The 14425-nt window shown below is 47.9% G+C and overlaps 1 protein-coding gene across 1 annotated transcript in view; it reads left to right on the forward strand.

The window, feature by feature from the left end:
* NIBAN2 (niban apoptosis regulator 2) overlaps positions 1–14425 on the forward strand; it is a 100967-nt gene that overhangs the window by 58140 nt on the left and 28402 nt on the right. The window contains exons 3-4 of the mRNA XM_077307092.1: positions 11315–11443; positions 12902–13007. Of these exons, the coding sequence (XP_077163207.1) occupies positions 11315–11443; positions 12902–13007 (235 nt within the window). The remainder of the gene's footprint in view (positions 1–11314; positions 11444–12901; positions 13008–14425) is intronic.

A 14425-nucleotide genomic window follows, 5' to 3' on the forward strand; every position in this document is an offset into this window, starting at 1 on the left:
TCACTAGTCTATCATCCTGATGGGACGTCTTTGTTTCCCTTCTGACCTGCTTTCGATGTAAGCTGTTCTCCCCCCCCCCAAACTTCAGAAGCCTGTCTGGTATCCTACATACTTAATGGGCCATTGTTCCTCCAAGCGTCCTCAAATCTAGTTTTACACAGAGGCCTCTCCGCCTAACTCTCCAAGGAAGAAAAAGGAGTGGGATGAACCTGAGCATTTATGTCTTCTTTGAACTCAAGAGGTAATGGTGAAAGTCAGCCTGTAGCCCCTGGGAGGATGGGCGGGTGGGTGGGATGGAGTTATCCCTAGGTGACCTATGGCATGTCTCCTGGGAAATGAGTCAAGTGGGAGTTCTGCTGGCAGAAAAAAGCCTGCTTCCCTACCTCATGCTCCACTGGGAAAAACTGCAGAGTTTGGGGAGAAAGATTTGGAACCAATCCCTCGGCTTGCGATGATGACAGATAAGCTTCAGAGGCGTGGGAAAAGCTCCTTCCATCATGCCAGACGGGTCTGGCGTGGCACAGATTAGGGCCCTCTGTGAGGCATTTTGGGGCACCCGGAGAGACTTGCACACAAGGGTGGGTTGGTGAAATTCCTCAGCTCTCCTGCCTTAACATTTAGGGAATGGCGACATGCTTGTCTGCCCTTCGCTTTTACTGCTTTTGAGTGTGGCTTTGTTGTTCTAACTGCTGCATTTAAGAAAATTTTGAGTCATGGAGGGGGCCGAGGGGAAAATACCTTGCATTTTACTTTGAAGGATTAAAAATTCTCACCTAGGTTTTTGCTCCCCCACTACCATCGAGCCAAAATTTCCCCAAAATATGGTCTTTCATTTTTTGCTTATCTCCATTTTGACTTGACCCTGAAATAGTTAATGGAAGAATTGCTCTAGGTTGTTCAGCAATGATAAGCTTGAACCGAGCATGGAAAAAGCAGGGACAGGAGCCTGATTACCAAATGGAGATTAGTTAGATCTATTATATTTCCGGTAGCCACCTGTAACTATGAAAGTTGGACGATGAAGAAATCAGACAGGAGGAAAGTTGATTGAACTCTGGTGCTAGAGAAGGCTTCTGAGAGTTCCATGAACAGCAAAAGTCACAAAGAAAGAAATATTGCAGCGAATGAAGCCTGATCTATCACTGGAAGGCAAAGTCACAAAACTCCAGCTCACACCATAGCATGTGATCAAACTCAATGGAGAGAGCAGCTATGCTAGGATTGGTCAGTGGAAAAGGGATGAACAGATGAACCAGTGCCAAGGGAAGGCCTGGTTGGATACAGAGAATCCCCACCTCTGAATGCAGATGTTGGGTGGGTAGTGGTAGGACAGAACTGAAGAAGACAGCACCCCAAACTGACAGCACGGCTCCTTTCTTTGGGCTTTATTTCTGTTGGTTTTTGTTGTTCTCTAGCTTCCCTTACCCTTGCTGTTTTTGTGTTTAGTTTGCTGCTTTAGCTTCCTGTGGCTCTGGATCTTTCAATGTGGGGGTGCTCTCCTCCTCCTGCCTCCTTCCCTGCCTTGGTGTCTTTTTGTTGTTGTTGTTTTTGGCAGGGCATCTGTGAATATGACATTTTGGGATGTAGCTCGGGGGTACACGGAGAGAACCTGGTTAACGGAATGAACGTAATGGATAGGAATGATCGTAATGGATAGGTAATGGATAGGCCATCTTATCACTTGGGTTAATGGACTGCTCTAGAAGATATATTGATTCCTTGTCCCTGCAGCTGACTTCCTTGAGGTTTCTTCCCCCTTCTTCTTTACATGTTATAACCCTTCCCCCCCCTACCTACAATAACATATTATCTGTTCCCATCAATACATTGTTTTTAACATTGTTTTATTATTAAGTGAATGGATACTGAGGAGATGAGAAAAAATATTGTATTAATTGCTCGCTATCCAGCCACCACAGAGGTTTGCCTCTCAGTGGTTTGGGAAAACCGGTTAGGGGAGCCATAAGATAGAGGCTAAACCACTCAGTAGTACTTGCTCTCCTGTGGGTTTTAGAAGATGAAGAGATGCATCTTTTTTCAAGAGTCATCAGAGAGAGAAAGAGCAAGAGAGGAATTTAGTGTGCCAGACTTCTGATACTCAAGTGTTAACTGTGTCAGCAATTCTCCAGAACTACCAGGTGTTCTGCAAGAAATAAATCAAGTAAAATGCCTTTAGATTATGTTTGTCTCTACTGTATCTGATATTCTATCCTGTCCTTCCCTCTATCCAACTGTCTACCTTGCAGGGTGAGTATTTCGACCCCATTTCTGCACTGGTTGTGATTGGACTATCGAGTTATGCTTTATGCAGAGCTGTGCTAGAATTGCTACCTCTTAGTAGAGATTGGCTGTTCCATCTCTGCCTAAATTATGAAACCTTTTCTGTCTCCCTACCTTCATGGGGGAAGGGGAACCTAGAGAGGCTTGGAAACATGAGGGCAATGCCTGATGCCAAGTGTCAGGGCCAGCTTTTGTAATCCGGTGCTAGAAGCTTGATCTGTGGTTCAGCGGCTGAGCATCTGCTTGGCATGCCGAAGGTCCCAGGTTCAATCCCCAGCATCTCCACTGAAAAGAGCAAGGGCCTTGAGACCCTGGCCCATCAGAGCAGATAATTCTGGTGGACCAATGATTTGTGTTGTTTTTAATGAAAGCTGTTACATTTAAACCACCTTTAGCTACTTTTCTGTGCTTCTAGAACTAGTCCTCTAGCTTCTTGACCTTTTGGATACATGAACCTTTCAGTAGTATATACACTTCACCTTCCCAAGATGACTATTGTGTGTTGCACAGAATGTTGCTACATGGGTTGTAGACAATCAAGCCCCCAGAGGACTCTGGGAGATTCCCAGAACAGGATATTCATTTTATGTGGTTCTTCAAGGAGGGGGGGGGGGGAGAGAAAAAATCCACATTTATGTACTCTTATCTTTTAACTGTGGGAGACGAGGCAAATTTGACAGAATAATCCTTAAAAAATTGTCCCATGGTGTCCATGCGAGCACATCTAAAGGACAATCCACATTGAGAGCCAGCTTGATGTAGTGGTTAAGAGTTTTGGCCTCTAATCTGGAGAGCCGGGTTTGATTCCCTGCTCCTCCTCTGCATGCAGTCAACTGGGCAACCTTGGGCCTGTCAAAGTTCATGTAGAGCTGTTCTCGCAGATCAGATCTCTTAGAGCTCTCTCGGCCCCACCTACCTCACAGGATGTCTGTTGTCGAGAGAGGCAGAGTAGGCGACTGTAAGCTGCTTGAGACTTCTTTGAGGGTAGTACAAAAGGGAGTACAAAAAACCAGCTCTTCTTCTTCTAACCCATGGTAGATGGCAGCTGCTTTCAGGCGACGAGAAAGTATACCAACGTGCGCCAGATCATTAGCATAGGTGTGTTCTTTATTATGCGCTTTCAAGGGTAGATTGTCTGTGAAAACGTACTTGGAATTTTCCTGCAGGAATCAGTAGCTTGTCGTCTTGGCCTTACCAGGCTAAATCAAAGCCAGAAGCCGGAACCCATCCTCTCTGTTTGTATTGTTGGCCGATTCATCCCATCTTTTAAAAAAATAAACAGAGGCAATGTTTCTCTCTAGTTGATCTCCAGTCCTCCTTCAGGGTAAACAACCTAAGAGCTTAATTTGCAGTTGTGTCTGTCTGCTGAGAGGACATAGACGCCCAGACCTAGCCTGCGGAATAATGCTCCGTCTGCTCTCAAGCCTTTGATCCAGAGGGATCCCTGAATGCTTTCCTGCCTGTGACACCCGTGGCTGTTGGTGATGTAGAGTTGGCAGCGCACAAGCTTGTCGTGCATTTTCCGTACTGCGTCGAGGGACGTTAACGGTGGGCGCAAAGCAGCATGCTTCAAGCGCACAATGGTTCCTTGGAAATCTGTCTTAATTCTCCAGGTCACGAGAAGGAAGTGCAAGAGCAGGATTACAAAGGAAAGTGCTCCTGTAGAGCATTGGACTGTACAGATTGTGCTCCATCACGATCTGTTGTGTTTTCAAGTGGTGCAATTGCTGGCAGGGGCTCATGGGAATTGTAGTCCATGAACATCTGGAGGACCACAGGTTGACTACCCCTGGGAAATATGGAATCCTTCTTAGGTAGTCGTGCTGAATTTTGCACACTTGCTGTGCCCTGCACTTGTTTGTTGGTCACGTTATGGATTGGTCCTGGGTGTTCATGTACCTCAACAGACAAACATCTCTGCAATCAAGTACATTTGCACCATAATGCAGAAATAATCTGGCTTTAGCTTAAGTAATAGGGACCCTACCAGGTCTCTGACACCAGTTTCTGTTCTTGCATTGTGAGCCCAGAGGGCAGATTGCAAGTTATGTTTCAGTATTTATTTATGAGCATGTAGAAGGCTGTATCCACTCAGGAAAACAAACAGCAGCTCTCCCAGGTGATTACCATGCCCTCCAGCGAGAAACCAGGCTAATCCTTAAATAATCTCAGTTAGCAAATTAAGAGAAGCTCTTTGGACATTTGGGGAGAGTGATGCAGCAGTCCCCATCGTGGTTTCTGCCGCTGATGCATCCGCTAGTGCCATCTTCCTCTGAGTGTCTCTTGGCCCTTTTTCCTCCATGGAATCCTGGATTTCTTCTACCTCACTGGAGCAGAAGATGCTTTAAGAGGGGATCACCTTTGGGTCTTCCTCTCCATGTTTTTCAATCGGCTCCAGATGCTTGGCCATGGCATCTACTACCTGTTGTGTACAGCCAAAAAATGGCCACAGGTTCAGCAAAGATGGAGTCTGCCAAGGTAGCCAACACAAAATGGCTGCCTTGAGGGCTGGAGCGAATGGCAACATAAGGAAGTGCCTTGGCAAGTGTTCGATTAATGTTAGAGGCAGCTAGGGCTGGGCGCTTCGGCATCCAAAGCAGTCAGCACCGTGACGCGGGGGGGAGGGGGAGGCATGGGCTCTGTCACGCAGGAACGGCCGCTTCGGGCACCAAAGCACCCAGCCCTAAAGGCAGCTCCTTCCATTGGGTGCTCCCCACAGACGCAAAACTGATGCCTTTGGCAGTGTCTCTTACTCCATGAGGCAGAAGAAAACTGGGGTTGGATCTTTGCTTGTGCAGGAGGGAAGACATGCACTGGAAGAAGCAAGAAACGCATGGGCAGTTGCCACAACATCTACGGACACCACCCAGAGCATCTCTGGTCTGCAGTATGCACAGGAATTGCAATTTTCTAATGCCATTTGTTTTCCTCCATAAAACTTGTCCTGCTACATCTCATCTTAAAAAGCATTTCATTCAAATAGGATTTCAATTGTTTTTGTTTTTCATTTAATCAGGGATGAATGGAAGTCTGGGAAGGGTCTTTTAAACTGTTTCTTTTTCATGTGAGGGTCTCCATATCTCTTTGTCTGGAGAAAGGAGAGCAAAGTGCCATTTGGAACAACAGAGACTGTCGCAAAAGTTCTCAAAATCTCCAAAAACAATGGAAAACCCTCCTGCAACTGTTGGAACTGCATTAATTATTGATTGATTGATTGATTGATTGATTGATTTGTTGATCATACTTCTATACCGCCCTCCCCGGAGGCTCAGGGCGGTTTACATCATAACAGAGAACCATACATAAAACAGTCTGTAAAACATGTATAACTGATAACTAATAATTGTAACCAAATAACAGCACAATACAACAGTTTAATAATATAGTAATACAAACAGGTCCAGGGCTTATTGATGGAATTCTGAGGGGGGGTGGGGGGGGAGCAGGGGCCTTTCAGTCACTGTTGATTACGTCTGGTCTCAGCCAAATGCCTGGTGGAGGAGCTCCTTTTTGCAGGCCCTGCGGAACTGTTTAAGCTTTGTCAGGGCCCTGATCTCCTCTGGGAGCTCGTTCCACCAGGTAGGGGCCAGAACAGAGAATGTTCTGGCCCTGGTCGAGTCCAGACGGACTTCTTTAGGGCCAGGGATCCTTAGCTGATTGGTGGCAGTAGAGCGCAGAGCTCTTTTGGGGGCATAGGCGGGGAGGCGGTCCCTCAGGTACACTGGGCCCTGACCGCGTATGGCCTTGAAGGTAATTACCAGAACCTTTAGTCTGATCTGGAATTCAACTGGTAACCATTGCAGCTGGTGGAGAATAGGCTGGATATGAGACCTCCACGGTGTTGCTGTGAGGATCCTGGCTGCTGCATTTAGAAAGCTTGGGGGGGGGGGAACCTAACAAGCTCAAATGCAATTAAGGATTGCATTTGAGCTTGTTGGGTCCTACCTGCTGGCCTCTTGGGCCCCTGTCCCGCACCCTACCACTTCATGCTGACTTGTGGGGACTTGCATCTGCGGCCACATCTGCATAAAATTGTGAGTTGTGCACACCCTAGGGAAACCTGCTAACACCGCCAACTCCCAAGATGAATCTTCCCCATATTTCTTAAAGATGTCTGTGGACATGCGAGGCTTTCACAAGAAGGTACACCCTCATGACAGACCTCATGGCAAAGCGGTGTCAGAAATATCCTCTTGCAGACTTCTGAATCTTCCTCTTGCAGACTTCTGAATCTCCCGTCCAAAAACCCGTTGTGAGTGAAGCATTTTGACACACACCCCCTCTGCATCACTGATGGTGTGTGTCCTACCTGTGCATGAAATGTGGAGCTTTGCTATGTTCTTCACTATTCCCACAGCCCTTTCTGACTCCTGAAAAGACAATTCTCAGGGCTTTAGAACCAGCACGGAGTGGGGGTCAGGGTTAGGGGTGGCGGAGGACCCCGGGTTGAAATCCTTCCTCTTTCCGCTTCTGCAGTCACAGCAAAGGGTTGACTTCATCCCCTTGGCCATCCTCACTTCAACCGAGGAGTGATATTTTGGGAAAACAGAGGGTCTCAGGGGAGTGCCAGGGGGTGGTTGGCTTCATGCTGGTGCCTCCAGGACCGCATCCCAGGTGTCTGGCAAAGGACCCAAATGGAAAGGCACAACCAGTGCTCCTAATCCCAAACACATTTCCCCAGATGCTCCGTTATTACTTCCTGGCAGGCTAATGTGGAGCTGCCAGTGAAAGAGGTGTGGGTGGAGGGGGGGTGCTGTTTTTGTCCTGTGCCTGCCATGGGACAGACACTTTAATTGGGAGGTGCGTAAACAGCCAGGGGGACTTGTGAGCGGTGCCCTTACTACTTCTGCATCCGCCTGTGTTTTGTTGCAGGACACCCACATCCAAGAAACACCCAGGCTTTAATAAGCACCCTTGGATGTCCTGCCCTTGTGGTTAAGGTTGGACCTTGTCCAGGCAGATGTTGTGTGTGTGGGGGGGTGCACGTCATCTTATTACTAGGGTATGTTGCTCTTGTGTATGTGTGTGTGTGTGAGAGAGAGAGAGGCATCCCTAATTCTAACTGAGGCGGCACACCTGAGTTTGGGCCAGGACCACTTCATGTCTCAGGAACATCATCTGACTGGATGTTCCTCTGTTTAAATCTACCTTGCACTCCAAGGAGATGCAGGATATACCTGTTTTAAGAAGCAAATATAAATCCCTGTGTATAGAACACAAACATGGCAGGGGACGAGTTCTGTCCTTACCTTTTTCTGACATGCTGTCAGAGGGACAATCAGCTCTGAGCCACCAAAACGTCAAACAGTACTTGGCCTATATCAGGGATTTCCAGCCAGGATTCGAGGGAGCCCTGGGGTTATGTGAGAGCTCACTGGGAGTGCCTTTCCTAGGAGTTCAGGTGGCCACTGACATCACTGGAGCCCACTTCCCCTAGTCTCTCCCTCCACAATGGAAACAGTAAATGGTCAGTTGATAGACTGGCTGGCTGCCACACCTAACTTCTCTGAAGGGGCAAGTCACCACTTCCGGGGGTCCTCGGAGCCTGAAAAATACTTCAGGAGTTCTGCCATGGACAAAAGGTTGGAGAAGGCTGTCCCAGATTTAAGGGCTGCTCAACCCCCAGGCCTGGAGCGCCCTGAGGCATGTGGGCTTTTCTTGGTGTGCAATGAGGCAGCCCCCCCCCAAACCTCCAAAACATCCATGCAGATAATTTAATGATGACTGCATAACTCTGCTTGGTATTTCATTGTAAATTGTTTAATAACCTAGCTGCCAGTTTATACCCTCCCCCTATTTTTTCTCTGTTGTCCTTATTGATAGCAATATAAAATGAATATCAATGCTGCATCTGAATAAAAAGGATTTCATTATCAGACATGCAGCTCTTTCCGTACGGCCAGCTGGTTCATCTCCAGCTCTGGTTTGCTTTTTTTGCACTGGAGCCCATCTGACATCACAAAGGCACATTTCCTCTAGTTTCTGAAAAGGGGAACTGGAAAGAAAAGAAAGGAGTCCAGTGGTCAGCCTCTATTTGGGACACTGGCTCAAGGCTGATGCTCATGTTCTTCATAAAGTGTGTAAGAGGGAGTAAGGTGGGTGGGTTTGTTCCTGTTTATGCTCCCTGGTCACACAAAGCAGCCCAGGAAGTGAATTCTCCTGAATCATGGGGAAGCTTCGGCAGAGACTCCCAGGATTGCTAAAGAATTAAAGATAGGTGGCAGTTCATCCTGGGACAGCCTGAATGTAAAATCATGGCAGTGTCTGCTAAAATGAACAGGTGGCAGAATTACAACAGATTGCCTAAGTCATTCCTGTGGGATTTTGATGGTGGCTCAAACCATGACACTCTTTATATCAGGGATGGTCAAACTGGCTCTCCAGATGTGCCTGGACTACAATTACCATGAGCCCCTGCCAGTATGGCAGGGGCTCATGGTAATTGTAGTCCAGGGACATCTGGAGAGCCACAGTTTGGCCACCCCTGCTTTATACCGTGCATTTCAGGTGCATGTGCATCCTTAAAACAGTTTTATAAGGTGAGGACAGTATTATCTGTCCTTAGTTGCTGCTCTTGCATCCTATCTGTTCTTAAAACTGATGTCCCCAAGTAACGCTGACCCAAAATGCAACTTCCGATTTTGTCTCATTTCAAGCCCTGCACCAAGGAAGTTTGGCTGTGATTTGATAAAATGTCTGGAATAAAGGCCAGCTCATTCATCTGCTGCCCAGGCTCGTCATAGTTGTCACACTATCTGGACTGACAACCCAGTATTTGTGATTGACTGGCAAACTCAAAATTGGAAGCCATGGCTGGAAGTTACGCTGTTGGAAGAGGCATCCTCTTGTGCTGGAAGGAATTCCTCTTATGTCTACCAGCAGGCCTTGCTTTTTCAAGAGTTAAGGATGAGGAAAAATCTGGCGTGGAGAACTGCTACCCTGTTAACGGGGACTGCTGTTCTTGAGCTAGCAGAAGAGCCTTTGAAGAGAAATGCGTGTTGGTGTCCCTTGTGGTCTTGGAGTTCTGGTTGTTAGCTCCTCCCAGAAGGTGCCACATGGCAGGGTGCAATGGACTTTATAAATTCGGAAGAATATAGGAAGCAAAGCCATTCAAAACCTTTCTCATTTGGAAGCTCAAACCATGGTGCAGCACGGCTTCTGAAATGCTTACAGTGCGCATTGATCTAGGTGGGTTGGTCTGAAGCAGCAGGGCAAAGTTTGGGTCCGGTGGCGCCTGCTCTGCAGCTGGCATCTGCCATTAATCACGGCTCTTGGCATTTTTATTCCTTCTACAATGATTTTTGAACTGAAATTGAACCCAGAGGATAGTCAGCCTGTGATGCTAGCGAGGGTCTTTTATCTGCTAAATGCCTTTGTTCTGCTGCGTATTTGTGGCTTATTTTCATGATGCTACTCGCTATTCTATTTAGTCTTGCCTTATGTATGCAGTCCAGTGATTTCGGTTTCCTGGTCTGAAGGAGTGTGCATGCATGCAAAAGCTCCCATCTCGAATGAAACCTCGTTGGTCTTAAAGGTGTTCTTGGACTCCAACTTTGTATTGCATTGGTCTGTTAACATCCTGTCCTGTATATTAAACAGCTGCTCAGGGTGTAGCCCTTGGGCTAGCAAAATAGCCATTTGAATGTAGTAACCATTGGCATGAATCTTCTCCAGGGAGGGAGGCCTCTGCTAATTGGAAGATGAATGGTTCTCTATGTCACTCCCCCGCCCCCTTCCAAGTCACAATGCTAATAATTTTAAATCAGACTTTCTTGCAAGACTGATGTGTACCAGGAGTTTCCAGCATATTGGCGGAGTGGGAAGGCAGATGCAGGGGGAATGTGTAGCTCAGGGCTGGCCAAAGTGTAGCTCTCCAAATGTCCATGGATTACAATTACCATGAGCCCCTGCCAGCACATGCTAGCAGGGGCTCATGGTCATTGTAGTCCAGGGATACCTGGAGAGCCACACTTGCTGGCAGAGACTCATGGACATTGTATTCCATGGACATCTGAAGTGCTACACTTGTTGGCAGGGGCTCATGGTCATTGTAGTCCAGTGACACCTGGAGAGCCACACTTGCTGGCAGAGACTCATGGTCATTGTATTCCAGGGACACCTGGAGAGCCACACTTGCTGGCAGAGACTCATGGGCATTGTATTCCATAGACATCTGAAGTGCTACACTTGCTGGCAGGGGCTCATGGTCATTGTAGTCCAGTGACACCTGGAGAGACACACTTGCTGGCAGAGACTCATGATCATTGTAGTCCAGGGACACCTGGAGAGCCACACTTGCTGGCAGAGACTCATGGGCATTGTATTCCATGGACATCTGAAGAGCCACACTTGCTGGAAGGGGCTCATGGCAATTGTAGTCCAGGAACATCCGAAGAGCCACACTTTGGCCACCTTTGCTGCAGCTCCGGGGCAGGTTACATTTTTTCCTGGGCATGGAAGAACTCTCAGTGGCCTTAAATTCCTCCTTATTAGATGCTGCAAAGGTTGCTTGGAGTCCAGGCCATTGCTGTAGGCTGTGGACGCAACCTTATCACTCTGAGGGCAGTGCTATTGTCACTTGATTGCTTTAAAGCCATCACTGTTGATTTAAATCAGGAGGTTTTAATTTCATCATTGATGCAATGACATCTGCATACACCTTGTGCTGGATAAAGGAGTGCTTTTGAAGAACAAACCACGTGTTTTTGATAAGATAGTAGCCTCATGGAAGAGGCATCCTCTTGTATTGGAGGGAATACCTCTTCAGAGGGAATGCCTCTTCTAAGAGGGCATTGACCACCACACATTGCTTTTTCAAGAGTTAAGCAGGAGGAAAAATTGGGTCGGGGGAACTTCTGCCCTGTTAATGGAGGTTGCTGCTCTCAAGATAGAAAAAAGGACTTTGAAGAGAGTGATTTTTACAGTCCGGTTGACATGACGGAGCCTGCATGAAATCAGTCTTGGATTCTCATTGCGGAGCCTGTGTTTCTCTTTGCTCACGGCATTCTCTATTTCCCCCTCTTCTTCTCGCCAGGTTCCACTGGAGGATCGCACCATCTTCTCAGGAAATCTTTTCCAGTACATGGAAGAAAACAAGAAGTGGAGAAACCGTTATAGCGTTGTGCCGCACAATTACGGGCTGGTGCTCTATGAAAACAAACTGGTGAGTCACTCCCATCCTTACAGACAAATGTCACATGGTGCTTGCTGGTGGGAAAAGGAGGGAATCTGCGTGCCAAGAGTTGCCGTTTGATCAGGAGCCCGGTAGCTGTGGAACTCGAGTGGTCCTTAAGAGTTCTCCTGGGTCTCCAAAGAGGCCTCCAATTATAGCGGTTCAAAGAGGAGTAGCTTTTGGAGAGCAAATGTAGAGTCCAGGGGCACCTTTAAGACCAACACATTCTTATTCAAGGTATACATGAGGTTTCATGTGCACGCACACTTCCTCATGTACACACGGAAGCTCATACCTTGAATAAAAATTTATTGGTTTGCTTTGAATCTCTCCATCTAGCCTAGCTTGCGGCCCAGGGTAGAAGGTGGTGGGGAGCTGGAGTGTCTTGCTTAGTTTTGCTGTCAGTGGCCCCGTTTTGGAAGACTGGTGCTCACACCATCTGTAGTCGTGTCTTTGGTCCCAGCAGAGCAAGCCCAAGGTTTTTTGGCACATGTGCTGCAACCTGGAAAGCCCAGGTTAGCCCGGTTTCATTACATCCCGAAAGCTAAGCAGAGGCGGCTTTGGTTAGTAAATCTTTAAAAAATATTTTTATCAGCCGCCCTTCCTGAATACCTTAGCCAATGAGTCAGGTGAAATGTAAAATGACATAGAAATCAGGAAAATAATTTGAAATTTGTGTGGACTCCAACTAATTTAGAGTTGGGGGGAAGGGTTCACCATTGTCAGACTGTAGATCAGGGGTAGTCAAACTGCGGCCCTCCAGATGTCCATGGACTACAATTCCCAGGAGCCCCTGCCAGCATTCGCTGGCAGGGGCTCCTGGGAATTGTAGTCCATGGACATCTGGAGGGCCGCAGTTTGACTACCCCTGCTGTAGATCATCCATTTGTTTCAATCTGGAGGCTAGCGCTTTTTGGTGGTCCGTCAGGGCCTTGACAGTAGGCCTGGTGGAACAGCGCTGTTACCCTGTGGAGCTGGCCAAGGTCCTGAAAGGGCCTGATCTCTTTCAACAGTGTGTTCCACCCAGCCGGGGCCAAGGCTGAAAAGGCCCCATCCCTGGTCAAGGCCAGGCTTACTTTCTCTGGGCCAGGAATCCTAAGCAGGTTTTGGTCGAATGAGCTTAATGTTCTTTGGGAGGGTGTAGTGGAAAAGGCAGTCCCGTAGATTTGCCAGTCCATCTGGTATCCTAAGTAGTATTTGGAAGGGAAACCAGAAACTCGTTGAAAGGTAGGTTGGTGCAAATTCACAATGTAACTGCAAAGTATAGGGATGTTTAGTGCAATTCCAGATTTCATTGGAACTGAGATCTTGAGGCCTGTATCCTGCCTCTTGGCTCAGTGAACTTGAGAGCTTCCTCCAACTATAGGTGGCCCTTTCTCCAGGCTATTGTCTTGGGTACCTGTTTCCCTTTTTAGAGTTCACATGTGTGGACGTTTTCCTCTCCTCCAGGCCTATGAGAGGGGGCTGCAGCCCCGAATTCTAATCAACAGTGCCGGTTACAAAGTCCTCACCTCCGTGGATCAATATCTGGAACTGATCAACAGCAGCCTGCCAGGTGAGTGAGCTCTGGACTCCTTCAGATGGTTGTGGCCAACTGGCTACCGCTGGAAAGACACCTTGGACTGGTTGTCTCATTACTGCACAAAGCAGCTGCTGACTATTACTTTCCAGGCAGATGTTAGATGGCCAAACCTCCTGGTGCTAAAGCAGAATTTCTTTCATTTCTGGAGTGAGCTGGTTTATGGCTTCCTCAAGGTTTTGTTTCTTCCAGAATCTCACAGTCTAAAGATAGGTCTGTCAGTGGTTACTAGCTCACAACTAAAGAGAACCTCCATGTTCAGAGGCAGTCAACCTCTGAATCCCAGTGCCAGAAGGCAACACCAGGGGAAGGCCTTTGTGTTCAGTTGCTGATCATCCAGAACAGGGGTAGTCAAACTGCGGCCCTCGAGATGTCCATGGACTACAATTCCCATGAGCTCCTGCCAGCATTCGCTGGCAGGGGCTCATGGGAATTGTAGTCCATGGACATCTCGAGGGCCGCAGTTTGACTACCCCTGCTCCAAAGGAACTGGTTGGCCATCGTGCACAACCAGATCTGGACTAAATAGACCACTAGTCTAATCCAGCAGTTTTCAAATGAGCTCTTTTTATGTTCGGTTCTCTGAAAGCAGATTTAAGGACCAGAGCAGTATTGGTAGAGAGGGGGGCTATTGCCCTGCTTAAGGCCAAAGGTCCACTCTAGGCTGGGGGCTTTGGGGGGCTTCCAGAGCACTCCCACCCTCATTCTTGGGGAGAGAAGACCCAGACAAATAGCTCTTAGTGCATCAAGAAGTTCTGATGTTGAGTCTGTGAAGTCAGAGGTCAGGTGAGGGCATTTCTCTGCTCCCCTCAAAAATCAGGAGCTAAAAATGAAAAGAGATTATTGGAGGAAAGCTGGCCAGGAACAGCAGGTTCTCACTTGAAGTGGGTTTCTCTCTTCAGGATGAGAGCCCTGAGATGGGAAGTGTTTGCGATGTTTTGGCAGAACCAACAAGTAGAAGAGTACTTATGGGGGGAGGGGAGGCCAGTGTAGCTGGTTGGGTAAGAGCTGGGGCAGCTGGCCAGAATTCTGTCGTTGAGTCCGACCCGAAGCTTGGTCTGTACAGCAAAGCACACTGCTGGGTTCCCAGCTCTTGCCTTGACAATCACAGCCCTTGGCACAAAAGGGACCCCACCTTCTAGCAGATGTTTGCAGGCACTGTACTGATCTGCCTTCTTCTGTCCCTCCCCCACAGCATCACTTGGACCATCTCTGTGTGTGTTGCTATGTGGCAACCTGGAGCTAAGCTCCCTCACCCACTCATATTGCAATTTATGTCTCTCTGACCGTAAGCCTTCCAGATGTTTCTCCTCCTTTCTTCTGGAAACTTGCCACTGACAGTGAAGTCCTGATGGCTTGCACATCTGCATGTCTCCTGGCACATGGCAGGAAAC

This window comes from Paroedura picta, chromosome 12, assembly GCF_049243985.1.
Source record: "Paroedura picta isolate Pp20150507F chromosome 12, Ppicta_v3.0, whole genome shotgun sequence".
NCBI lineage: Eukaryota > Metazoa > Chordata > Lepidosauria > Squamata > Gekkonidae > Paroedura > Paroedura picta.